The 27,778-nt window shown below is 51.5% G+C and overlaps 1 protein-coding gene across 1 annotated transcript; it reads right to left on the bottom strand.

Annotated features, from left to right (window-relative positions):
* Positions 1-1,245: 1,245 nt before the first annotated feature.
* On the bottom strand, positions 1,246-24,369 carry imp4 (IMP U3 small nucleolar ribonucleoprotein 4). The gene is made up of 9 exons (XM_048526063.2): positions 24,241-24,369; positions 21,399-21,599; positions 19,585-19,668; positions 19,034-19,143; positions 18,745-18,877; positions 15,845-15,999; positions 12,371-12,465; positions 6,232-6,305; positions 1,246-2,345 (listed from the first exon to the last, which is right to left on the bottom strand). Exons 2-9 carry the CDS (start codon positions 21,466-21,468, stop codon positions 2,206-2,208), a joined length of 861 nt encoding a protein of 286 aa, XP_048382020.1. The 5' UTR covers positions 21,469-21,599; positions 24,241-24,369; the 3' UTR covers positions 1,246-2,205.
* Positions 24,370-27,778: the final 3,409 nt, after the last annotated feature.

The raw sequence follows: 27,778 nt of genomic DNA, 5'->3' as shown, positions 1-27,778 counted from the left end.
GGGTCAAATGGCCTCGCTTTAAGCTGCAAACATCTGGGAACCTGAGGGTTTTGATTCCAATCAGCCGTCTACAGCCAGCTCAAGGCTCATGAGGAGACCAGAGACAAAAGCAGGAGTTAATCAGCAGGCAGGCATTTACTATAACAAGATTACCAAAGGCTTCAGATGGGCTGAATGGCTGCTACTGGCCTTCTGACACCACAAACAAAAAGAAATATGGCATCAAAGTGCTAGGGACCCAGGTTCGATTCCACCCTCGGGCGACTGTGAGAGAGTTTGCACAATTTTCCAGTGTCTGCGTGGGTTCCCTCCCACGGTCCAAGGGTGTGCGGGGCTGGGGTGCTAAAATGCGGGGTCAGAGATGGGCTGGGATGCTCTTTGGAGCACCCCGCACCTCAGGGATCCTACGATTCCTGTATAAAATTCAGGGATGGGTAGGAGCAGAGATAACTAGGGGTTGTGTGCCTGGTAAAGGGGAGCTGGCCATTTACAAAACACACAGCAGTGTCAGCTTCTGTAAACAAGCCAGAGGGTGCAGTGGCAGGGAGGAAACAGGGTGGCGTGCCATGTGGAGGTGCGAGAGCGATAGAAAAGGCTTGACTGCACCAGAGAGAGGAGGAGAAGAGGTTTACGAGAATCCTTCCAAGCATGAGGCACTTCAGTTGCAGGGATAGAAAAAGGAGAAAAAAGGATGTGGCAGGAACGCCTCCAAGCTTTCCACCCTCCGCGATGGTGACCATAGGGATAGTCAGTTGTCAGAAAAGCCCACTGATGTCCTTGAGGGAAGGAAATGTGCCACCCTTGTCTTATCTGAGCTCCTTCCTCCAACCTCCACAACAACGTGGAGACCCAACCATTTATTCTGCACAGCCATCCAAAAATGCCATGGTGAGGGGGAGGCGGGGCAGGGCCAACTCCACCACAAGGAGGCAGCACTGGCCAGAAACTGGCTTCAGCTCTTACATTCCAGACAGAAACGATACGCAGGTGGATGGGGATCGGCAGGGGAGCGCGCTCAGTCCTCGCAATCGCTGCCATGCAATACTTTAGCCCACGTACAAATGAACACGTGGCTGAGGGACGTCTAATCCCGACACAGCCAGTGCTGTGGTCTTCAACAGCACCTTCAGGAGGGGCTTCACGTTGAGGAAGGTTCTGGTTGGCTTAGAGCAGGCCCCTTTGCTTTGAGAGTCTTGTTATGTTACCCTGCACTCCAGATAAAAATGCACAAGCAAACTACAGGACTCCAAGAGAATGTTTAGTTACGAGACACGGGAAGATCTAATGTACCATTTCACCACTAAACACACAACAGTAAACACGAGTCTGCCAACAGCTGAGTAAAATCTATCAACAGAGACATAAAATGCTGCAGAAACTCGGGGTGGCGGGGGGGAAGAAGAGACAGAGAAACGGACGAGCTGCTCCAGCACTGCGCGTTTGTTTCTGATCCAATGCCCCACGCTATTTGGCTTTGATCAGAGAGCTCAACTCAACTAGCGCCTTCCCTACTGGGTTACGCTCACCTTGAAGACTTTCCGCAGTTCTGAAGCGTTGCTGCACCGGACGGCAAAAGTTAACCCGGTTTCTCTCGCCAGCGACACAGCCAGACCCGCTGAGTTTCTGCAGCACCGCTGATGCCATCTCAGTTAAAACTCAAGAGGGAATGCTCACAGCCAGCTCCCCAGGCCCAGGAGCCGCGACAGTTGCGGGCTGGTTTCCCCCTCGTCGCAGCCCCTTTCTGCCCCGCCATCAGCCCAGTGTCTGAGTTCAGAGTCTGGCCAAAAAGGTCAGATCTGTCCCCAGGAGACAACGGCAGCCTGGACCCTGTCAGGAAGGCCAAGCATGCACTCGCTGGGTACGAGGGCGGCTTGGGACCGAGGCAACGGATGTCAGGTGTAGCGGGCAGCGTGACAGTGCGCAGGGAGCCAAGAAACAGGAGAGGGAAGTGATGCTGTCTGAACTCAACTGCTCTGTCAAACAGAGGCAGGCATGAAAATGACAGCGACGAGTTACAAAGTGGGAGCCTGCTGTTGGATTTTCGATCTGTTTGAATTCTACGGCCAGTTGCGGTTCTGGATGCAGGGCAATTCCCTACGCCCCTGCCCAGTTGGCTGGTTTATTCAGGTAGAGTTGTCGCGGTTTTGCAAGTTCAATCAAATCCCCAAGGCACAGTGACTGCGTCTCTCTCTCTTTCCGTGTGCGCTAACTCACTGGACGGGAAGCGACGTCCGACTCTATGCTCAGGTACCTCCTCTTCTTGGCGGTGTTGGTGTATGGGTGCCAACGCCATTCCGTGTCGGAGACCTGCTCGTTTTCCAGAGTTCCCAGCTTAATCTGATACACTGCCACAGGGGTCAGGAAAGAGAGACACAGAGAGAGAGCAGAGTTACTGGTCTTGCACAGTTCATGTCACAGGGGCTGAGGCAGGGGGTAGAAAGGGCTCACTACGATGACTCCAAGCAGTGTGGAGGAAAAAGGTAGCAGGTCTAATCAGTAAGTCTGCAGAGGATACAAAGATTGATGGAGTTGCGGATAGCGAGGATACAGCAGGATATAAACCAGTCAGAGACATGAGCAGAGAAGTGGCAGATGGGATTAATCTGGAGAAATGTGAGGCGATGCAATTTTGGTAAGTGGAGTAGAGGTGGGAATTGTACAGTGAATGGCAGAAACCTTCCGTGTATTGATATGCAGAGGCTGGGTGTGCAGATCCACAGATCATTGAAGGTGGCAAAGCAGGTAGATAGAATGGCCCACGTCATGCTTACCTTCATTGTAGGGGACACTGAGTACAAGGACAGACAGGTTATGCTGCAGCATTATCAAACTTTTGTGAGGCCACGCCTTGAACACTGAGTACAGTTCTGGTCACCACACTACCAGAAGGATGTGGATGCTTTGCAGAGAGTACAGAGCAGATTTACCAGGATGTTGCCTGGTAATGGGGGGTGGATTTTAGCTACCAAACAGGGTTGGACAGATTGGGTTTGTTTTCACTGGAATGCAGGAGGTTGACAGGTGGCACCGATAGAAGTTGAAAAGACAGTGAATGGAAAGTATGATGCTTTTTTCCAGGGTGGAGGGGATCAATTATTAGGGGACACAAGTTCCAGGTGTGAGGGGAGATGTTTAAATGTGCGAGGCATGTGTTTCACACAAACGGTGGCAGGAGGCTGGAACATGCTGCCAGAGGAAGATGGTGGGAGCAGACACAACAGCAGTATTTTCTGATGAAGGGTCTAGGCCTGAAACGTCAGCTTTCCTGCTCCTCTGATGCTGCTGGGCCTGCTGTGTTCATCCCACTCTACACCTTGTTATCCCAGCAGCATTCAAGAAGCACCTGGATGGATGAATGATCGAACAGGAAGGGGATAGAGGGATATGGATCCTGTAAGTGACCACTGTTTTAGAGTGAGGGGCGAAACGTGACAGCACAGGCTCGGAGGGCTGAAGGGCCCGGTCCCGTGCTGTACTGTTGAGTTCTCTCACCAGTGGAAATAATGCAGAAAAATAAACTCATTACGTTCCCAAGCCTAGAGGCCTGCACACAGCGAACGTGGATAAGAGGTTTCCATTGGTGGGAGACGCGAGGACAGACTCAAGAGTAAAGGGGCAGATGCTCCTTTACAATTGAGACGAGGGGGAATTTCTTCAGCCGGAAGGTGGTGAATTTGGGGAACCCACGGCCACAGAGGGCTGCGAAGTTTTTGAGTGCATTTAAGGCAGAGGTGGATAGGGCGGCTCAGTGATTAGCACTGCTGCCTCTCGCCACCAGGGTCCTGGGTTCAATTCCAGCCTCAGGTGACCTGGTCTGTGTGGAGTTTGCTCATTCTCCCTGCGACTGTGGGGGTTTCCTCCTGCAAAGGTGCGCAGGTTAGGGTGGGCCGGCAAGTTACAATTCAGCGGCATTGTAAAACTGATCAACGCAGTATTACAGGGATAGGTTTGGGAGCTGGGTTTTCCTTTGGAGGGGCAGAATGGCCTATTTCCGTGCACGCTATGACACTAGATAGGTTCACGATTAGGAAGGGGGTCAAAGGTGAAGGTGGGGGGGGGGGGGGGTGTGGGGGAGTCGAGAAACACACCCGCCATGATCGACTGGCGAAGCAGACTAGATAGGCCAATTGGCCTAATTCTGTTCCTGGTTCCACCGTAGGCAAGGCTGTTCAGCCCAAACGTGCCGCTATCGAAGCGAAAACACCGTGGACGCTGGGGATCAGAAATCAAAACAAAGTGCTGGAGAAATTCAATAGGTCTGGCAGCACCAGTAGAGAAAAGCAAAGGAAATAACTGTTTCTCGCTCCCCCAGACCTTTTTATTTCTTCTTTATTTATTCATTTATAGGATGAGGGCGTTGCTGGCCAGGCAGCATTTATTACCCGTCCCTAATTGCCCAGGGGCAGTTTAAGAGTCAACCGGATTGCTGTGGGTTTGAAGTCACATATCAGCCAGACCAGGTAAGGATGGCAGTTTCCTTCCCTAAAGGGCATTAGTGAAACAGATGGGTTTTTCCCGACAATGGATTCACAATCATCATTAGATTCCTAAATCCAGGTATTTCATCATTCCACCATCTGCCATGGTGGGATTCAAACCCGGGTCCCCGAGATATTATGTGGGTCTCTGGATTAACAGGCCAGCAATAATACCACTAGGCCATCGCCTCCAGAGATAGTAGGAACTGCAGATGCTGGAGAATCTGAGATAACAAGAGTGTGGAGATGGATGAACACAATAGGCCCAGCAGCGGAGGAGCAGGAAAGCTGACGTTTCGGGCCGAGACCCTTCTTCAGAAATGCTTTCTTGCCCAGTAAGCGGTACAGGCCCGGTCTTTTAAACTCAGAGAACGCTGACTTAGGTTTTTTTGGAGCAAGGAGGCAGCCAAGGAAGGCAGGTGGGGCTGACACACAACCAGGCTCCTAGGGAGAACACAGAATTCAGACCACAGCTGGATCAGCCACGATCTCTCCAAATAGCACAGCAGGCCCCAGGGGCCGAAGGGTCCTCTTGCTTAAACAATCGCCCAATCATAGCACTGCACAGTGCCCAAGAGGCCCTTCGGCCCATTAGAAATACATTAAAGCCGCACTATTCCCATTTTCCTTGCTCTAGCCTTGAAGTGTTTTCCAAATAACTTTTGATTTGAAAATGGGACAGATTTTTTTCTGCCTCAACTACTCTACCGGGCAGAGCATTCGGACCCCCACCACTGTCTTTTCCTCAAAGCCCCTCTAAACCACTTGCCTTTTGCTTGACGTTATGCCCCATAAAAGGTGTGGCCAAGGTGAAACAGGTGCTTTCTACCCAACCTGTCCCTGTTTTTAATCATTTTACAGTCTTGCAACGGGTTGGTCCCTCAATGTCTCTGCTCCAAACAAGAACAACCCCAGCCTCTCTTCATAGCTGAGATGCTCCATTCCAGGCAACGTCCTGGCAAATCTCCTCTGCATCCCCTCCAGTGCAATCACATCCTTCCTATAGTGTGCTGACTGGAACTGCACACAGTACTCTGCCTGTGAGCTAACCAATGTGCTCTACAGTTCCAACATAACCTCCCTGCTCCTATAATCTACACCTCGACTGATAAAGACAAGTGCCCCATAAGCCTTCTTAATTACCCTATGAACCTGGGCTTCTTCCAAGAAGCTCTGCGCTTCCCCCTTCCTCGCTCCCCCCCACCAACACACAGTCAAAAGATTGGGAGGTCAGGTGGACTGGCCATACTAAATTGCCCATAGTTTCCAGAGATATGCTGGCTAGGTGGGTTAGCCATGGGACGTGCAGAGTTATGGGGATAGGGTAAACGGTCTGGGCTGGGTGGGATGCTCTTCGGAGGGTCGGTGTGCACTCAGTGGGCTGAATAGCCTACTTTCACTCGGTAGGGACTCTACGATTTCCACGAAGCGGGGTCCCGAACGGTGTCAGTCTTCTCGCGTGTTGTTGAAGGCGCACTCAGCCAGGCAAGTGGAGAGTACAGTAACTTGTCAACGCCACATAGGCTTTGGGGAGTCAGGAGGGGAGTTACTCTGCACAGAAACTCCCAGCCTTTGACCTGCTCTTGCAGCCACTGTATTGACGCGGCTGGGTCCAGTTCGGTTTCTGGTCCCCCCCCTCCCAAGGATATTGCTACGCGTAATGCCACAGACTGTTGTCGAAAGCAAGAGGGGTGGGTGCGGAACTCCAGTAGCCCGTACCGTTAGAGGCTGGTCACACGGAGGGGACACTCACGTTTCATCTCGAACCTGGGGCCCACTTCCGTCAGCTCGACATTTTTGTGATCGACCTTCCTGTAGACATGATGCCTAGGAAGCAGACAATGAAAAATGTTACGCTGTATTGCGGCCCACCCCCAACACCCTGTTAAAGAGTCTGACAAATACCAGCTGCACCTCTCATACACGGGAAAGATGCAGACAATTAATGACCAAAGCCATGAGAGATTCATTCGGCCACGGGGTTGGGGGGGTCGTGGGTGGGTGGGTGGGAGGGAATGTGGGAGACAGCCTGACTCTGCCCTCAGCTGATACAGGGCTTCCAGCAGATGGTGCAACAACATTCCTGCCTGATGTGCCAGTTGCCTCAATGGTACTGAGGCCAACTGAGGAATCTCCTGGGTCGCTGTGCATGAGAACTTCAGAGAAACCACTAATGGCAGAGGCAAACAGAAGTGTTGTTTTTGTATTTGGTGAAGGTGAGTTATAGCCCAAAGAGACAGGGAAACCTAGAGGCTCTCGAGATGGAGGGGCCCCAAGGTAATTAGGATCAGAGCAGAGGAAGCGTTCAAGAAATTCAAGGGAGTGGAATCTGTCAAATCCCTAGAGCCCGATAGCCTGGAACTGTCTGTGGATCGTAGACTTCGCAAATGGGCTGCATAGCCAGTCCTTCAGCAAGGACTTACTGAACTTAAAGGAAGCCAATGATGAGCGTTATGGGAATGGCTGGGTGCTGAGGTGTGCAATAAACCATAAACATTAAATAGTGGAGCAGGCTCAACAAGGTTAAAGGGTAGTTAGTCATGGACAAGTTTCAGAAATTGGTTAAGCACTGCCTTTCAGCGTCCAGACACACACATGCTCTCAACACAGAGATGTTTTCAATAGTCTTGCTCTTCCACTTGTGAGGACAGAAATGGCAGGCTATTGTGGGAAAATTGGTTGTTGTGAATTTAGTGGAAGGTTTTGGCGCTTTTAAACTTGGAAATGAAACAAGGAGTCACGCACCAATAGAATAGGTCACTAGCAGCTCAAGAGATTCACACTGTACACGAGATTGTTATTTTTGGTGCTGGCAGGGCTCAGATCCAATAGATGTTGCTGCCTGATAACTGTCCCCATTCAGGGAGGGATTCCAAAGAGAGGGGCTGGTTGTTAAAACGAATGACCAAGCGGTGTGTAATCATCTGACAAAGCTGTGGTTGTAAGGAACATCACGTGGAAACCTGAACTTGCAGTTGGAATTATAAGCATAAGCAGAGTGTGCGGTGGTCAAAATCAGAGGAAGACTTGTACAGTTAATGGTGGGGCCCTGGGGAGTGTTGCGAAACAGAGGCCTCGGGGTGCAGATGTGTAGTTCCTTGCAAGTGGAGCTGCAGGTAGACAGGCTGGTGAAGGTGGCATTAGGCATGCTTGCCTTCATTGCTCAGTGCATTGAGTATAGAAATTGGGATGCCATTTTGTGGCTGTATTTGACATTGGTGAGGCCACTTTTTGGAAACTGTGTTCAATTCTAGTCTCCCTGTTATTGTAAAAATGTTAAACTTGAATCAGAAAAGATTTACAAGAACGTCACCAGGATTGGTTTGATTGCTTTCCTTCATTGGCAGAGGTATAGAATACCGCATTAGTGAGATAATGAAAGCGTACAAGACACTGAGGCCACAGTTAGAATACTGCATGTATTTGTAGTCACTATATTACAGGAAGGGTGTAATTGCTCTGGATAGAGGCTGGAGAAGATTTATAGCAACCCCACAGCATTGAAGCAGGCCATTTGGCCCTTCAAGTCCACACTGTCCCTCTGAAGTGTCCTACCTAGACCTACCCCACTACCTCATCCTTGCATTTCCCACAGGTAATCCACCCAGCCTGCACAACCCTGGGCACTATGGGGCAATTCAGCACGACCAATCCACCCTAACCTGCTCACCTTTGACTAGAATGTTGCCAGCACTGCAGAACTGTATTTACGAGGTGTGAGTGGAGAGAATGGAGCTGTTTTCCTTCAAACAGACAAAGCTGATGGGGTGACCGAGGTATTCAAAGCTATGAGGGGTAGAGATAATGTAGAGGAAGAACCTGTTGGGGTGAGAGTCTCAGAGTAAGGGGCTGATCTTTCAGGGTTAAGAAAGGAGATGTTACTGCACTCTCCAGCTCCACACTTATCTAGTTTCGGGAGGCTTGGCCAGGATGGATGGGTTGCACTGAAGCATCTGTTTCTGTGCTGTATGGCTCTAAGCCCTGGGTTCAATTCCACCGTCCCTGCGTGCAGTTTGTACATCCTTGCAGGGAAGGGTGGATTAACTGGGGTGAACATGCCACAAGCAGGGAAAGCTTGGGTCTGAGCAGGCTGCTCTTCAGAGGTTCAGTGCAGACTTCACAGGTCCAATGGCCTCTATCTAGACTGTAGGGATTCCACGAGTCTATCTTAAAGAGGAACAAATTGACAGGTAGAGATCAAGGCAGTGGAAGCTGAGGACTGCCCTGGCCCCATCACAACCGATAGAATAGGATGGCGTGGGTTTGCTGCAGGGACACTGAGAAACTAAGGACGGAAATTGCAAAGGCCCATTCTCAAGTCACAGGGGTGGCCAGAGAACTGCGAATACTACGCCCTGTTGCAACAAGTTAAAATATGGACCGTGAGTTTTTTGGAATCCCAGCTACCAGTTTCAGGGACCGAATGAAAAAGTTTGTTTCCCAAACCCCCTGTGAATCTCCCACCCCTTGCAATGCCCACTCACGGTTAACCCCTCAACAAAAGGGGAACAGCTCCTCGCTGTTCGGCCTGACCGTACCCTTCAATCTTATACACCTCAACTATGCCCCCTGTCAGTCTTCTCTGCTCTAAAGAAAGCAACCCAAGTCTATCCAGTCTCTCCTCCTACTTCAATTTCTCCATCCCAGGAAACGTCCTCCTCTAGTGCTACTACATCCTTCCGTTGGTGAGGTGACCAGAACTGCACATAGTACACTCCCATCGGTAGCCTGACCAACGCTCTGAACAACTCCGACATTACCTCCTTGTTCTTAAACTTTGTGTCACGACTGATGAAAGCAAGAGTCCCATACATCTCCTTAGCCGTCCTATTCACATGCTCTGCCAACTTCAGGGCTCTGTGAATAATTACCCTACTGTCGCGCAGTGTTTGTTACCATTTGCAACTCTTCAGATAATCCAACAGTCCACGTGAAAAGCGGATAATCCCCACCCACCCCGGGAGAGCAGCAGGATACCAAAAGCAGAAAAACATGGCGAAAAAGAGAGACATACACCCTCAAGCTTGTGCTTAGGACTTAGCAAGACGTGCTCAAACACAGGGAAGCAGACAAAACACAGTAACGCACACGGGTATTACTCGACTATTCGTTAACAGCACAGGCTGAAGATGTGGAGATTCAAGGAAATTGCCGTCACCACTCACGATGCCATGTTCACACAGTAACACCCCTACCTCCTCAGGAGGGCTAAGGAAACTCTGTGTATCGCTTCCCAGTTTTTACAGATGAACCATGTACCACAGATTCTGTCCGAATACATCATGGCTTGATTATGGCAACTGCTCCGTGCAGAGCCCTAAAACTCTACAGCCCCGTCCATGACACAAGCCAAGCTTCCATCCAATTACTCCATCTACACATAGAACAGTACAGCACTGTCCCTTCAGCCCACCATGTTGTGCCTATCTGTTAACCTACACCAAGATCAAGCCACCCTGCATACCATTCATTTTACTACCATCCATGTGCCTATCAAAGAGTCACTTAAATGTCCCTAATGCATCTGACTCTATTACCACCGCCTGCAGCAAATTCCACATTCTCACCACTCTGTGAAGAACCTACCTCTGACATCTCCCCGAAACCATCCTTCAATCACCTTAAAATTATGCCCCCTTGTAATAGCCATTTCCGCCCTGGGAAAACGTCTCCGACTATCCACTCTATCTATGCCTCTCATCATCCTGTCCACCTCCACCAAGTCACCTCTCATCCTTCTTCAATCCAAAAGAAGAAAGCCCTAACTCCCTCAACCCTTTCCTCATAAGGCCTGCCCTCCAGTCCAGGCAGCATCCTGGTAAATCTCCTCTACACTCTCTCTGAAGCTTCCAACTCCATCCTACAACTAGTACAGAACACAATATTCCAAGTGTGGTCTAACCAGGGTTTTATAGAGCTGCAGCATAACCTCATGGCTCTTAAACTCAATCCCTAGCCAATCAAAGCCAACACACCACACGCCTTCTTTACAGCCCTATCAACTTGGTGATCTATGGCCGAGGACATAAATTCCCTCTGTTCCTCCATACTGCCAAGAGTGCTACTATTAACCCTGTATTCTGCATTCAGATTTGGCCTTTCAAAATGAATCACTTCACAGTTTTCCGGGTTGAATTCCATCTGCCACTTCTTTGTCCAGCTCTGCATCCCGTTACGAGCTACAACAGCTCTCCCCACCACCCACAACTCCATCAACCTTCATGTCCTCAGCAAACTTACTAACCCACCCTTCCGCTTCCTCAACCAAGTCACTTATAAAGATTGCAAAGAGCAGAGGTCCCTGCAGAAAACAGCTGGTCACTGAGCTCCAGGTTGAATACTTTCTATCTACTACCACCCTCTGTCTTCTATTGAGCAGCCAGCCTGGTATCCAGACAGCCAAATTTCCCTGAATCCCATATGTCCTTACTTTCTGAATGAGTCTACCTTGGGGAACCTTATCAAATGCCTTGCTAAAATCCATATACACCACATCCTCAAAGGATTCAATAAGGCTTGTGAGACATGTCTTGTCCCTCTCAAAGCCATGCTATTTCTAATCAACTATACTCTGCCAAATAATCATGAATACTGTCTCTCAGAATCTTCTGCAATAATTTGGCCACCACAGAAGACAGGCTGAGGGGCCTGTAGTTCCTAGGATTATCCCTATTCCCTTTCTTGAATAAGGGAATAACATTTGCCATCCTCCAATCATCTGGTACTACTCCAGTGGCGAGTGAGAATGCAAATATCTTCGCCAAATCTCTTCCCTCGCTTCCCATAATAACTTTGGGTATACCCATCTGGCCCAGGGGACTTACATATCCTTATCTTTTTCAAAATTTCTAGCACATCCTCCTTCCGAACATCAATCTGTTTGAGCATGTCAGCCCGTATCATGCTTTCTCACAAACTATAAGGTCCCTCTCACTGGTGAATACTAAAAAGCAAAAGTATTCATTACTGACCTCCCCTACCTCCTCCGACTCCAGGCACAAGTTCCCTCCACTATCCCAGATTGGCCCTATGTTCACTTTGGCTAGCCTCTTGTTCCTCCTAAGTATAGAATGCCTTGGGGTTTCCCTTGGTCCTACCCGCCAAGGCTTTTTCATGCCCCATTCTAGCTCTCAGGTTCAATCTTCAGTTCCTTCCTGAATACCTTGTAACCCTCTAGAGCTCTGTCCGATCCTTGCTTCCTCAACCTTAAGCAAGCTTCCTCTTGACTAGATGTTCCACATGTCTTCTCATCCGAGGTTCCTTCACCTTACCTTCCCTTCCAGCTTCAGTGGGACAAACCTACGCACTTTGTAGCAAGTGCTCCCTAAACAACCTCCACATTTCTGTTGTGTTTCTCCACTCCACAGTTCCTGCCTAATAGCGTTGTACTACCCCCCCTCCCCCAATTAAATACTTTCCCATATCGTCTGCTCCTATTCCTCTCCATGGCAATAATAAAGGTCAGGGAGCTGTGATCACCGAAATGCTCTCCCATCGAGAGATCTGACACCTGGCCTGGTTCGATGCCAAGCGTCACATCCAATACGGCCTCCCCTCTAGTCAGCCTACCTACATATTGATAGAGAAATCCTTCCTGGACACCTGACAAAATCTGCGAACAACTATTTCAAGAACAGCTTCCTTCTCACTGTTATTAGACAGCTGAAAAGACCTCTCAAATTTTAAATTTAACGGTGATCTCGCTCTTTGTGCGCCTTCTCCACAGCGCAACAATGTATTCCTTGCTCTGTTCTATTACCCCTCTGATGCACTTGGTGGGGTACGAGCTGCCTGTACTGCACGCAAAAACAAAACTTCTCACTGTACCTAGGTACATGTGATAGTAATAACCCAAATCAAATCACAGCTGTTGACCCCCTCCCAAAACGTACCTGAAAGAGATGAAGTCATCCTGGTTGGCGAATGTGATTACTCTTTTGCTTTCTCCTTTAGGGACCGGGAATAAATACTTCAGGATACTGGTTACCTGTGGTAAAACAAGGCAGTCATCAGCAGGAATCCACTTGACAACACACACCTCAGTTGATGCTGTGTGTGATGGTACTAAGCCTTTAATAGACATTTGCTCTCTGCTATCTCTTGCAGAGGGGTGTTGCCAGACACAGTAGGTAAACAGCCTGAGTGTTGTTTTAAAAATTGCGCAAAAGAAGCATGAGTGCACGGAGTCAGGCTCTCAGATCCAGGGTTTTAGTTTTGCTTTCGGTTGGGGCTTCTTGAAGCTGATAGATACAGTGCTCTCTCTGCTGCTGCAAACAGTTACCGTTGTTGGATCGGTTCTTTCGGTAATCCTTTCTCCTGGGTTAGGACGGAGAAAGCACATGAGGAAAATCTGATTTGCTGAATTTGGGCCTAACTTTTATCTTGTTGATACAAGGGAGAAGCCTGACATCAGTGGTGGGCAAGCTGTTGGAGGGGATCCTGAGGGACAGGATTAACTGATTCGGAAAGGCAAGGACTGATTGAGGATCTTCAGCATGGCTTTGTGTGTTGCAAATCATGTCTCAATAACTGAACTGAGTCTTTTGAGTAACAAAGAGGATTGAAGAAGGCAGAGCAGTGGACGTGATCCATATGAACACAAGTAAGGCATTCAAAAAGGTTCCACAATGTCGAATGCTTAGCAAGGTTAGATCACATGGAACACAGGGAGAACTAGCCATTTGGATACAGAACTGGCTCGAAGGTAGGAGACACACTGTGGGTGGTGGTGCTGGTGGTGGAGGGCTGCTTTTCAGACTACAGCCCTGCGACCAGAGGTGTGCTACAAGGATCGGTACTGGGTCCGCTGCTTTTCACCATCTATTTAAGTTATCTGGAATGTGAATACAGAAGGTATTGTTTGTAAGTTTGCAGATGACACCAAAATTGGAGGTGCAGTGGACAGCCAAGATTAGCCGAGAACAGCTGAACTGAGCACCTTGATCAGATGGGCCAACGGGCTGAGGAGTGGCAGATGCAGTTTAATGTAGATAAATGAGAGGTCACGTTGTGGCTATACAGGACATTCATTGGACCGCTTTTGCAATACTGTGTTCAGTTCGGGTCTCCATGCTGTAGGAAGCTTTTCGTGAATCTTGAAAGGGTTCAGAAAAGATTTATAAGCATGTTGTCAGGGTTGGAGGGTTTGAGCTATAGCGAGAGGCTGAGGCTACTTTCCGTAGAGCGCGTTTATAAAAATCATGAGGGACATGGTTAGGCTGAATAGCCAAGGTCTTTCCACAGAGTGGAGTCGTCCAGAACTGAGGGGCATACATTTAAGATGGGGGGGGGGGGGGGGGGTTGGAGAAAAAGATTTCAAAGGGACCGATGGAGCAACTTTTTCACACAGAGGGTGGTGCGTGAATGGAATGAGCCACCAGAGGAAGTGGAGGTGGCTGATACAATTACAACATTTAAAAAAGGCATCTGGATAGGTACATGAATAAGAAGGGTTAAGGGATATGGGCTAAGTGCTGGGAAATAGAACTAGATTAATTTAGGATATCTGGTCAGCATGGACAAGCTGGACTGCGGAGTCTGTTTCCATGTTGTACAGCTCCACGACTCAGTATTAGGCTATGTTCTAGACGTAATTTGATTGGTCAAACTACTAGACTTTAAGCAAAACATTCTTTATTCCTGCAACACAGTTAAAATGCAAACAAAAAGTGTCAGCATAACTTTAACTCTATTGAAATACTTTAAAGAATGCTATTTAACTGTTACTCAAAACTGTTCCAATATAGCAGTATCCCATAAACACATCCATGGCAAAGGCAGGTTCACCAAAACAGATTTCCCTCACTTGCTATCTCCTCCAGTCCAGGAGAAGGAACACAAAACGGCTTAATCCAGCAGAGAGAACTCAAGCTTTTGCTGCAGCAGCAGCAGCAGGGAGAGAGCTGTATCCATCAGCTTTAACTTCAACAATCCCAACCCCAAACATTGGAAGTAAAATTAGACCCCCGGGTCTGTGTGAGCCTCACTCTGCATACTCGTGCTTCTTTTGCGTTCTCGAATCGTTCCACCTCAAAACGATTCACTCAATCTTTCCAACACGCTCTCCAGGGCCTTCACGTCTTCCCGAGAATACGGCACCCGGAACTGGATACAATCCTCCAGCTGAGGCTGAACCAGTGTCTTTTACAAGTTTGACATCACCTCTATTTTTAACATTGTCTCTCTGTTTATTAATAAAAGATTGGTCACTATGGAATACACAGGATCCTGGAGAAACTTGAACGCAGTACTGCAAAAGTGGCCTAACGAATGTCCTGTATAGCCACAATGTGACCTCCCTATGTTCAATGCGCTGACCAATAAAAGGTAAGTGTACCAGATTCTGCCTTCACTGTCCTGTCAACCTGCAACTCTTAAGGTCTTTTCTGACCCCTTTCAAGTTTCACAACATCCTTCCTACAGCAGGGAGACCAGAACTGAATGCAGTATTCCAAAAGCAGCCTCATCAATGTCCTGTATAGCCAGATGACCTCTCAATGCCTCTACCCAATACTCTGACCAATAAAGGCAAGCATACCAAACACCTCCTTCACCACCCTGTCTAACTGTGACTCCACCTTCAAGGAAATATGACACTGCACTCTAAGGTCTCTTTGCTCAGCAACACTCCACAGGACCTTACCATTACGTAGACAGGTCCTGCCCTGATGTATCTTTCTGAAAATGTAGCACCTCACCATCTGTCTAAATTAAACTCCATCTGCCACTCCTTGGCACATATGATCAAGGTCCCATTGTACTCCGGAGGTAACTTTTTTCTAACACTGTCCACTACACAACCAGTTTTGGTGCCATCTGCAAACTTACTAACCGTACCTCCAATGTTCACATTCGCACCATTTTTGTACATGATGAAAGGCAACCCTGCACCGCCATCCTCTACCTTCGAGCCCGTTCTATATCCAGATGGCTAGTTCTCCCTGTATTCCACGTGATCGAACCTGGCTAACCACGCAGAACCTCGATCGCCTTCCTGAAGTCCACACAGATCAAGTGCATCGCTCTGCCTTTAACAATCCTCTTTGCTACTACTACTTCCACACAAAAAAAAAGCAACTCAATTTGAAAGGAGAAAGAAAAAAATTTCCAGGGCTGCTGGAGGAAAGTGGGCCAGGCTGGGCTGTCCTTGCAGAAAGCTGGCTTGGACCGGACGTGCTGGCGCGCTTGCGCCCACGGCCAGCTCCATGGGTCAGATTAGAGAGCGAGACGCATTTGTGCTCTACTTCAGATAAACAAAAGCTGGTGCACTCGGATGTTTTTCTCCCACCTGAAAGCAGGCATGAGTAAGGAGAGCGTGGAGACGCGAAGGGGCGCTAGGGGGCTTAACCCCGCCACGCCGTACCTACCCTCAGGCCGAGCTTCGAGTTCAGGTTGTGGAAGATGAGGTGCGGGTAGGCCTCGGACATGGTGCCGATCTTTGGGATGTCATGGCGCATCACTACGTTGGAGAGGGTGAAGTACGCAGTGGGGCCGAATGGTAAGTGGCACACGATGAGGCCATCTGGGTGAAGAACGGAAAGGAGGGCGGCGGCGAGGGAGGAAAGAGAGAGAGCAGGTTAGCCAATTTTTTTTTATTTTCAAACCCAACTGCAGCTTGTATTTGGTCTGTGTAGCATTTTATCTAATGGAAAAGGACAATATTGATTCCCCTCTATCTACCCTCAAAGAGTTGCTTCCTTGAAACCAAGCAGCGAATTAATTCGCTGAAGAGATTGCCCCAAATGGTTCAAATCATGCCACATTTCGCGATGGCATTCTTAAGATTTCCTTCGTAATAAATCCCAGCATCTTCATCATGGTGGATGTTAGGCCCATTGGCTAGCCACTCCCAGTTTCACGACTGCACTGTCATATCTGCAAACTTCCAATCCACTGGGACTGTTCCCGTATCCAAAAGGTTACAGCTAGTGAGGTGAAAGACTCTGCTGCTGTTTCTTTTTACAACTACCGGTTACAGGACAGCTCGGTGGCTAGCACTGCTGCCTCATAGTGAGGGGCCTGGGCTCGATTCCAGCCTTAGGTGACTGTTCTGCTGAGTCTGTATGTCCTCCCAGAGTCTGCATGGATTTCTCCCCAGGTGTTTTTGTTGCACAGGACGCCACTCCACCAGGGGGTTCTGCGGATCGATGATCCTTAGGGATTTTTCAGTTTGTACTCCCAAGTTTTATGATAAGTATTTTTCATCTACTGACATTAATTATTTTATCACAGAATCCTTACGTTGCAGATCCAGGCCATTTTGCCCATCGGGTCTACACCAACCACAGCTTCACAGCGTGGAAACAAGCCCTTCGGCCCAAACTGCTCCATACTGGCCACTCAGCTAGTTCCAATTTCCCACACTTGGTCCATATCACTCTAAACCCTTCTCATCCACGTACCTATCCATGCTTGGAATGTTGATATTGTGCCTGCCTCAACCACCGTCTATATGGAATGGGCTGCCAGCAACATCGCTCTCAGAAGTTGTGTCTCAGGTCCTTCTTAAAATCTTGCCTTTTTTCTTAAACCTACACCCTCCAGTTTTCAACTCCCCATCCCTGGGAAAAAGACTATATGAATTCATCCTATCTCCGCCCCTCATGATTTCATACGCCTCAATAAGGTCATCCGAAGAACATCCCACGCCGACCCACTCACCCACCCTCTCCACACCTTTTAGCACGGCCAATCCACCATAACCTGCACATCTTTGGACTGTGGGAGGAAACCTATGCAGACAAAGGGAGAACGTGCAAACTCTACACAGATAGTCGCCAGATGGTGGAATTGAATCTGGGTCCCTGGCGCTGTGAGAGAGCAGTGCTAGCTACTGAGCCACCCATGCTCTCTTTAATCCTGAGATTATTTTAAGATAAATGCCGAAAGAACTGCTGATGCCTTATATCAGTTAAAAAAAGCAGAATTTGCTGGAAAAGAACGTAAGAACTAGGAGCAGGAGTAGGCCATCTGGGCCCTCGAGCCTGCCCCACCATTCAATAAGATCATGAATGATCTTCTTGAGACTCAGCTCCACTTACCCGCCCACTCACCATAACCCTTAATTCCTTTACTGTTCAAAAATTTATCTAGCTTTGCCTTAAACACATTCAGCGAGGTAGCTTCAACAGGCAGGGAATTCCACGGATTCACAACCCTTTGGGTGAGCAAGTTCCTCCTGACATCAGTCCTCAATCTGCTTCCCTTTATTTTGAGGCTATACCTCCTACTGCTAGTTTCACCTGCTAGTGGAAACAACATCCCTGCTTCCACCTTATCTATTCCCTTCATAATCTTATGATTCTATAAGATCGCCCCTCATTCTTCTGAATTCCAGTGAGAATAATCCCAGGCTACTCAGTCTCGCTTCACAATCCAACCCTCTCAACTCTGGAATCAACCAAGTGAATCTCCTCTGCACCCCCTCCAGTGCTAGTATTTCCCTTCTCAAGTAAAGAGACCAAAACTGCACACAGTACGCCAGGTCCCTCACCAGGACCCGATACAGCTGCAGCATAGCCTCCCTGTGTTTAAACTCCATCCCTCTAGCAATGACAGACAAAATTCCATTAGACTTTTTAGTTAGCTGTTGCACCTACGTTTAGCGATTCAGACATAAGAACACCCAAGTCCCTGTGCACAGCAGCGTGTAGCAATTTTTTACCGTTTAAAACATGGTCCATTTTGCTGTTAGTCCTACCAAAATGGATGACCTCACACTTATTAACATTGTACTCCAGCTGCTAGACTTTTGCCCACTCACTCGGACACTGAAAGTCTGCAGTGGGATATAGATAGTCTTCAGCACACTTTGCTCTACCACTCATCTTAATGTCATCTGCAAATTTTGACACACCACACTTAGTCTCCAACTCCAAATCATCAATGTCAATTGTAAACAATTGCGGTCCCATCACTGATTCCTGAGGCACTCCACTAGCCATTTGACCGCCAACCAGAAAAACACCCATCTTACCCGCACTCTTTGCTTTCTACTCATCAACCAATCCTCGACCTAAAAGCCCAGCAAATCTGGGAGCATCGCTGAAGAAAAGTCAGTTAACATTTTGGGTCCAGTTCCGAGGAGCCGAAAGGTTCGCTCTCGATTTCCCTTCACAGATGCTGCCAGACCTGCTGAGCTTTTCCAGAAACTTATGCTTTTGTTCATTATTTGTGCTGGTTGGAGTCCAATGACCCTCTGCATCCACCCCCAGCGTGACTGGCTGTGTTGCTCGAGGCTTTGCACATGAACCCCACGATATCTGACCTGGTACTCCTCGGTGTTCATGCACAACGATCAGGTCGGTCACTCCGCTGGCCTTGCACGCTCTCATGAGCGCGTCAATGTCGTGCTTCCCTCGGTTCATGCGCTGGGCGTTTGGGAAAATCAGCTTAACTTCCTGAAACAGAAGGACGGAGAGTTTCAGGGAATGAGACACAACAGGGGGCAAGAGCCCAGACCTGCCACCCCTCCCAGCAGCAGAGCTGATCGGAGGCCGACTGGGCGCCAGCCCGGGATGCCAAGCGACCCGCGGAAAGCAGAATCCCACTCTCACCTTGGCAAACTGCTTGAGCTTGGAGCTGGGATCCCGGGATGTTGTGACCATGACCTTTGGATCTTCCACTCCGGCCCACTTGTATTCGTCATCTATGTGACTGCTCACTCCTGCAATGAATCACAAGTGAGCAAGGTAACAGCAGCTTACAGTGAACCGCACCAGCACCGCGTCCCCCACCCCCCAAACCAAGCTTCCCCCCCCGTCTGGCTCTGACTTCTTCCACCTAAGCACTACTTACAACTGTACATCGATTCCACTCTGACATTGACTGCCGTACTGAGCCTAAAGCACTTGAATTTCAAAAGTCATCAACAGGTCTACATTTGTTCCATTCTTGACTGCACTCTCTATCCCCACACTTCGTGCACTGAAATAACCTGGTCACTGCTCCGCCACCCCCCCCGCCCCTCCCAACCCCAAGAACTCGCCCGGTTCTTCGATCCCACAATGCCCAAAGCTCCCTGCCCTACCCGTGGCGCTAATCAGCTCTGTTCTGCCTGCTCCCACGCCCCCATTCCCCTCGTGCAGGTTTAACAGCACGCCCTCACCTTCGCCCCCCTCATCATCGTACTCCAGGACCTTCTGCAGATCCAGTGCCTCCCGTCGCAGCTCTGTGGGGATCAGCCGGTTCTCTGCGGGGAGAGAAAGGAGAATAGTTAATGTCGTCGCTGCAACGCAGGAAACTACGCACAGGATTCCACGGAGATAGCAAGAACTGCCGATGCTGGAGTCAGAGATAACACAGCGAGGAGCTGGAGGAGCACAGCAGGCCAGGCAGCAGAGGAGCAGGAAGGTTAATGTCTCGGGTTGGGATTGTATCCGCAGGGCGCCTGCCCAAGTCAATGGAACACGTGTGTGTGCACGCGTGTCCAGCTAACTTGGCTAGCCGCCTCTTTATCTAGAGAGCGTGCGGCCGTGGTACTTTCATCGCTCTAGTGATGGAGCGGTCCAAGATAATACGTGGGTTCGAATCCCACTTATAGCTGCAGACGGAACATCCATTGAAACATTCATAATCCTAACTTAAAGCCAGTTTCACCAGAGACTGTAGAGACTAAAATCAGACACTTAAAACCCATCCAGATCACTAGCTGCCTGCAGGAAAGGCCTGTTCTCCTTACTCTGAACAATATATGAGTGATAAGGAGAGGCTAGAAAAACTAAGGTTGCTTTGTTGGGAGCAGCAGAGGTTGAGGGGAGACTTGATAGTCTATAAAATTGCGAGATGCATAAATTGGGTCAACAGTCAGAGTCTCTTATCCCTAGACTTGAAGTGTCTAACACTAGGGGGCATGAATTTAAGGTGAAAAGGGGCAAGTTGTTTTTCTTTATGTACAGAGAGTGGTACGTATCTGGGTGGTGGAGGAGCAAGATACAGTAAGGGTATGAAGAGGCTTTTAGTTAAGTACATGAATTTGCAAGGAACGAGGGCTGTGGACCAACAGTGGGCAGAACGGATGTTTAATTTAGCAATCATGCTCGGCACAACATTGTGGGCCAAAGAACCTGTTCCTGTGCCATACCGTTCTATGGCTAGAAGGAAAAGGGCCATAAATACGTGGGAACACCAGCCTTTGCAAGTTCCTTCCAAGCAACTGGTCATCCTGACTTGGAAACATAACCCATTCCTTCACAGTCTCTGGGTCAAAATACTGGAAGTTGCTCCCCAAAAAAGCACTGGGCTTGGGGTGACATGGGAGCTGCAGAAGCTCAACAAGGTGGCTCACTATCACCTTCTCGAGGGGCAACTAGGGACAGGCAATGCATGCTGAACCACACCCCCGTGGGTGAATTTTTAAAACAGAAATCCAAATCGTTGCTCTTTTCTGAAAAAGACTCACTCACAGGACGTGAATGCTGTTGGCTGGATCAGCGTTTATTGCTTGCCCTTAATTACCCAGATGGCAGTTAAGTGGCGACCACATTATTGTGGGCCTGGAGAGACATCTAGCCATACAGGGTAGAAACAAGCCCTTTGACCCAATATGTCATCTCTGCCAACCACCACTTTTAAACTTGTAGTTGGTGTTCTACTATGCCTTACCACTTCATGTACTCATCCAGATGCTTACTAAATGTTTAGAGTACGTGGCTCCAGCACCCCTTCTTACAACACATTTCCATACACCTACCAACCTCTGGGTGAGAAAAGATTCCCATCAAATCTCCTCTAAACCACACTGTCCTCACCTTAATCTTATGTACGCTGGTCTTAGATGCATCTGCCTTGGTTGGGGTGGGGGGGGCTCTCATTATTTGTTCTTCTGTATAACCTTGTGTATTTCTATAGGGCTGCACCCCTACCCTTCCCTCCACCCCCAAACACACACATTCTGTTCCAGCGAAAATAAACCCAGCATACCCAGTTTCGCCTCATAACTGAGGCTTTTCAACCCAGGCAACATCCTCTGCACTCTCTCCAACACACACATCCTTCCGACAGCGTGGTGACCAGAACTGCACACAGTATTCCATCTGGGGCCCAACCAGTGTAGGTTCAGATCAGCCAAGGATGGCAGTTTCCTTCTCTAAAGGACATCAGTGAACCAGATTTCTTTTCCCTCTGAAAAGCACCAATTGTTTCATAGTCACTGATAAAGACTTTTAATTCCACGTTTTGTCATTTCACAACTTGGCCAGACAAGTTGACTATTCTGTTAAACCATTGTTGTTAGGATAGTGAAGGCAGAATCTGGTGAAACTATTGGTCGCTATACAGAGTATAGTAGGGGGGAAGCCATGTTGCACCTGTGGTGGACGTCGGTGAGGCCACTTTTGGAATAATGTGTTCAATTTTGGTCTCCCTCCAACAGGGAAGATGTTCTTAAACTTGATAGGGTTCAGAAAAGTATTATTGCAAGGATGTGGCCAGGGTTGGAGTGTTTGGGCTACAGGGAGAAGTTGAATAGGCTGGGGCTTTCTTCCCTGGAGCAACAAAAGCTGAGTGGAGACCATATAGAGGTTTGTAAAATCATGAGGGGCATGGGTAAGGTGAAGAGTCAAGGTCTTTTCCCTGGGGTTGTGAAATCCAAATCTAGAGGGGCATCAGTTTAAGGTGAGAGGGAAAAGATTTAAGAGAGACCACAAGGGCAACATCTTCATGCAGAGGGTGGTGCATGTATGGAACGAGCTGCCAGAGGAAGTGGTGGAGGCTGGTACAATTACAACATTTAAAGGGCATCTGGATGGGTATGTGAATAGGAAGGGTTTAGAGGGATACAGGCCAAATGCTGGCAAATGGGACTAGATTAATTCAGGATATCTAGTCACTCTGGATGAGTTGGACTGAAGGGTCTGTTCTGTGGCAGTGGCAGGAGGCAGGAGAGGGAGTTTCCTGGTCACCTACTGTTGACACTAAGTTCACCCATAAACCTCGAGCGAAAGGCTAGGGACTGCTCGGAGAGAAACCCTCGAGCTTCCATTGTATCAGAGGCCTTTTAGCCCATGAGTCCGTACTGACAAAAACTACTTCAAATCTACAAAACTACAGTCGACAAAAGTACAGAGGAACTGTGGATGTTGGATACCAGATATCAGATACCAGAAACAACAGAAATTGTTGGTTGGACTCAGCAGGTCTGGGGAATAAAGCAGATTTAACATTTTGGGTTCAGCAATCCTTCTTCCGTCTTTAGGTTCCACCCCGCTCTTTCAAAGAATCATCTTCCTCGGCCATTGCCCAACCCCCCACCTCTGTAAGTCAGCTTTCCGCGGGGACTGTTCCCTCTGTGGCTCCCCGGTCCTCTCCTCCATTGCTCCTAACACTTCCTCACTTGCCTATGGCAGCTCCTGAAGCATTCGCAAGGAGGTTTATCACTAGTCCATTCACTGTCAAGGCCCCAAAGCACTGAAGCAACGACTTAGCTGCACTTTGCTGCTCAGCGTAGGACCTGCTTTATATTGATTGATTGAACTTAGACTGGGTGACTGCTTTGCAGAATGCCTCAGTTGTATCTGCAAGAAAGACACCGACCTTTCGCCTGCCTGGCATTTAGAGTCAGAAGTCTACAGACAGAAATAGACCCTGCAGCCCATCGAGTCTGCACTGTTCAAAAACAAGCTCGATACTACTTCCATTCCCCAGCACATGAGCTTATATGGCTGGGCATCGCAAGGGCACATCTAAAAATGTCTTGAATTTCATAAAGGTTTTTCTTTACCTCTACCGCCCTTTCAAGCAGCGAGTTCCAGCTTTTCACTTAACCATCTTGCTCTCAATCGAACATGTGCATCTTGTGCCTCCTAGAGTGTCCCACTGCAGCACAGCACAAGCTGGAGGAACAATGCCCTATTTCCCTCTTCGATACCTTACGGCTGGTGAAACGAGTGGTCAATTCCATAATTACTAAAATCGATGTGAAATTTCGCAGCTGCCGTCGTGGGAATTTGAGGCTGTGATCCAGAACTTTAGCTTGGGCCCGTGGCTTACCTGGCCACCATCACCAACGAGCCCCGCCTGCCCTGATTCAAGGCTGGTTTGCGCAGATATCTGATTGGAATTAACAGTTGTTTTGCAAGGCGGGAGCATTCACTGAATGACTAAGCTACACCTATAGCAATTTCAGCAATGTTTCCCACTCTACCCACCCTTCCACCACCACCATGTCTAACAAGGGCTCAACAAGTCCACACTGCCCCTCCAAGGAGCATTCCAAGAAACTTTAAGCCAACTGAAATAATTCGTTGATTTCAAAGCAAATGAGAGCAGCATTCAGAAAGTACACAGCACAGCAGAACAAAGGCTGTTTGGAGACGTCAAAGGCTCCCAGGTACACTGGTAGTGTCCCAACCTCGGAGGCAGGAGGTCTGGGTTCAAGCTCTCAGAGATGTGCAGTGACATACAATCGCCACAGTGTGGGAGCAGGCCACCTGGCCCAGAGTCCACACCAGTCGTCTGAAGAGCATCCCACGCAGATCCACTTTTTCCTCGTAACCCTGCATTTCCCACAGCCAATCCACCTTAACCTGCATGTCTTCGGACTGCAGGGGGGAAAGCAAAGCGCACAACAAAAATGCATGCTGAACTCCAGACAGATAGTCACTGGAGAAACCTGGGTTCCTGGTATTGCGAGGCAGCAGTGCGAACCACTGAAGCACTTGACAGCATCTCTGCACAAGTTGATTATAAACCATTTCAAACACACACAGGGTTAGATACAGAGTAAAGCTCTGAATCCACAGACTGGCACATGACCGTATCTCACCTTCAAGGACATGTTTTAGTTTCTGTTTCTTCTCCTCAATGCTGTGCAGCTTCTCTTGCTGTGCTTTACGGTAGAGATACTCCCTCCGCAGCCTAGCTTCACGGCGCAGCTAAACAGGGACAACAGAGGGGCAAGTCAACGATAGCACATTAGCCAATAAAACCGAACATGAAGTTGGACAAGGAGATACAAGATTGGGTGGGGACGCTGAAAGGTGCCAAGGAGGAGATTCCCGTGCATTTTGTGTTCGAGCTAAACCAATAACTAGCACACAATAATGGCATTTGGTCAGCCTCATTCCCTTCTCTAGGTGTGAAGATCGTAAACTAAAACCGTAAATCAAGGTAGGCACCAGACAGGGGCTGAATTAAGCACCGCACCCGGAAGAGAGAAGTTATTCATCCCCTCAACATTACAACAACATCCTTCACTTGCTGACGAGAGGGACTGTGGAGATGTCCACCCTTTGCAGTTCATTCTGTCCACACTCCTCACTACTTCAGCCCTCATTATTTAATTTGCTACCACACTGAGAATCCACCTCACCCAGGCCCCACCTCCACCCCCTCACCTCCCCGTCCTCCTCCTCTTGCTCCCCCATTCCTCCGCCCCCTCCCGCCTTGCTCCCCCATTCCTCCGCCCCTCCCCCTCTTCCTCCGCCCCCCTACCCCCGCCCTCCTCCTCCCCCCTTCCTCCGCCCCCCTACCCCCGCCCTCCTCCTCCCCCCTTCCTCCGCCCCCCTACCCCCGCCCTCCTCCGCCCCCCTACCCCCGCCCCCCTACCCCCGCCCTCCTCCTCCCCCCTTCCTCCGCCCCCCTACCCCCGCCCTCCTCCTCCCCCCTTCCTCCGCCCCCTACCCCCGCCCTCCTCCTCCCCCTTCCTCCGCCCCCCTACCCCCGCCCTCCTCCTCCCCCCTTCCTCCGCCCCCCTACCCCCGCCCTCCTCCTCCCCCTTCCTCCGCCCTCCTCCTCCCCCCTTCCTCCGCCCCCCAACCCCCGCCCTCCTCCTCCCCCCTTCCTCCGCCCCCCTACCCCCGCCCTCCTCCTCCCCCCTACCCCCGCCCTCCTCCTCCCCCCTTCCTCCGCCCCCCTACCCCCGCCCTCCTCCTCCCCCCTTCCTCCGCCCCCCTACCCCCGCCCTCCTCCTCCCCCCTTCCTCCGCCCCCCTACCCCGCCCATCCTCCGCCCCCCTACCCCCGCCCCCCTACCCCCGCCCTCCTCCGCCCCCCTACCCCCGCCCTCCTCCTCCCCCCTTCCTCCGCCCCCCCTACCCCCGCCCTCCTCCCCCCCTACCCCCTTCCTCCTCCCCCCCTACCCCCTTCCTCCTCCCCCCCTACCCCCTTCCCCCTACCCCCTTCCTCCTCCCCCCCTACCCCTTCCTCCTCCCCCCCTACCCCCTTCCTCCTACCCCCCTACCCCCTTCCCCGCCCCTACCCCCTTCCTCCGCCCCCTACCCCCTTCCTCCTCCCCCCCACCCCCTTCCTCCTCCCCCCCACCCCCTTCCTCCTCCCCCCTACCCCCTTCCTCCGCCCCCTACCCCCTTCCTCCGCCCCTACCCCCTTCCTCCTCCCCCCCTACCCCCTCCCTCCTCCCCCCCTACCCCTCCCTCCTCCCCCCTCCCCCTTCCTCCTCCCCTCCCTCCTCCCCCCCTACCCCCTTCCTCCTCCCCCTCCCCCCTACCCCCTTCCTCCTCCCCCCCTACCCCCTTCCTCCTCCCCCTCCCTCCTCCCCCCTACCCCCTTCCTCCTCCCCCCTCCCCCCTACCCCCTTCCTCCTCCCCCCTCCCCCTACCCCCTCCCCCCTTCCTCCTCCCCCCCTACCCCCTTCCTCCTCCCCCCCTACCCCCTTCCTCCTCCCCCCCCTACCCCCTCCCCCACTACCCCCTCCCCACTACCCCCTTCCCCCTACCCCCTTCCTCCTCCCCCCCTACCCCTTCCCACCTACCCCCTTCCTCCTCCCCCCCTCCTCCCCCCCTACCCCCTTCCTCACTCCCCCCCTACCCCCTTCCTCCTCCCCCCCTACCCCCTTCCCCCTTCCTCCTCCCCCCCTACCCCTTCCCCTTCCCCCTTCCTCCTCCCCCCCTCCTCCCCCCCTACCCCCTTCCTCCTCCCCCCCTCCTCCCCCCCTACCCCCTTCCTCCTCCCCCCCTACCCCCTTCCTCCTCCCCCCCCCTACCCCCTTCCTCCTCCCCCCCTCCTCCCCCCCCTACCCCCTTCCTCCCCCCCTCCTCCCTACCCCCTCCCCCCTTCCTCCTCCCCCCCTACCCCCTTCCTCCTCCCCCCCCCTCCCCCCCTACCCCCTTCCTCCTCCCCCCCTCCTCCCCCCTACCCCTTCCTCCTCCCCCCTACCCCCTTCCTCCTCCCCCCTCCTCCCCCCTACCCCCTTCCTCCTCCCCCCCTCCTCCCCCCCTACCCCCTTCCTCCTCCCCCCCTACCCCCTTCCTCCTCCCCCCTCCTCCCCCCTACCCCCTTCCTCTCCCCCCCTACCCCCTTCCTCCTCCCCCCCTCCTCCCCCCCTACCCCCTTCCTCCTCCCCCCCTCCTCCCCCCTACCCCCTTCCTCCTCCCCCCCTCCTCCCCCCCTACCCCCTTCCTCCTCCCCCCCTACCCCCTTCCTCCTACCCCCTTCCTCCTCCCCCCCTACCCCCTTCCTCCTCCCCCCCTCCTCCCCCCCTACCCCCTTCCTCCTCCCCCCCTACCCCCTTCCTCCTCCCCCCCTACCCCCTTCCTCCTACCCCCCTACCCCCTTCCTCCTACCCCCTTCCTCCTCCCCCCCTCCTCCCCCCCTACCCCCTTCCTCTCCCCCCCTACCCCCTTCCTCCTCCCCCCCTCCTCCCCCCCTACCCCCTTCCTCCTCCCCCCCTACCCCCTTCCTCCTCCCCCCTCCTCCCCCCTACCCCCTTCCTCCTCCCCCCCTACCCCCTTCCTCCTCCCCCCTCCTCCCCCCTACCCCCTTCCTCCTCCCCCCCTACCCCTTCCTCCTCCCCCCCTACCCCCTTCCTCCTCCCCCCCTCCCCCCTCCCCCCCTCCCCCCCCACCCCCTCCCCCCTCCCCCCTACCCCCTCCCCCCTCACCCCCCTCCCCCCTCCCCCCTCCCCCCTACCCCCTTCCTCCTCCCCCCCTTCCTCCTCCCCCCCTACCCCCTTCCTCCTCCCCCCCTCCTCCCCCCTACCCCCTTCCTCCTCCCCCCCTACCCCCTTCCTCCTCCCCCCCTCCTCCCCCCCTACCCCCTTCCTCCTCCCCCCCTCCTCCCCCCCTACCCCCTTCCTCCTCCCCCCCTCCTCCCCCCCTACCCCTTCCTCCTCCCCCCCTCCTCCCCCCTACCCCCTTCCTCCTCCCCCCCTCCTCCCCCCCTACCCCCTTCCTCCTCCCCCCCTCCTCCCCCCTACCCCCTTCTCCTCCCCCCTACCCCTTCCTCCTACCCCCTTCTCCCCCCTACCCCCTTCCTCCTCCCCCCCTACCCCCTTCCTCCTCCCCCCCTACCCCCTTCCTCCCTCCCCCCCTACCCCCTTCCTCCTACCCCCTTCCTCCTCCCCCCCTC

This window comes from Stegostoma tigrinum, chromosome 49 (genome assembly GCF_030684315.1).
Source record: "Stegostoma tigrinum isolate sSteTig4 chromosome 49, sSteTig4.hap1, whole genome shotgun sequence".
In the NCBI taxonomy this organism is placed as follows: Eukaryota; Metazoa; Chordata; class Chondrichthyes; order Orectolobiformes; family Stegostomatidae; genus Stegostoma; species Stegostoma tigrinum.
This window is presented reverse-complemented; position numbering and strand designations above follow the sequence as displayed.

Excerpts from the sequence above, each read along its gene's own strand:
- imp4 (XM_048526063.2), bottom strand. The coding sequence starts at position 21,468 with ATGTGTGTGTTGGAGAGAGTGCAGAGGATGTTGCCTGGGTTGAAAAGC. Across the intron at positions 12,466-15,844 it reads ACTCGAAGCTCGGCCTGAGG|GTAACCAGTATCCTGAAGTA; the intron begins GTAGGTACGGCG and ends GTTTTACCACAG. Across the intron at positions 2,346-6,231 it reads CCCCAGGTTCGAGATGAAAC|TGTATCAGATTAAGCTGGGA; the intron begins GTGAGTGTCCCC and ends CCCCTGTGGCAG.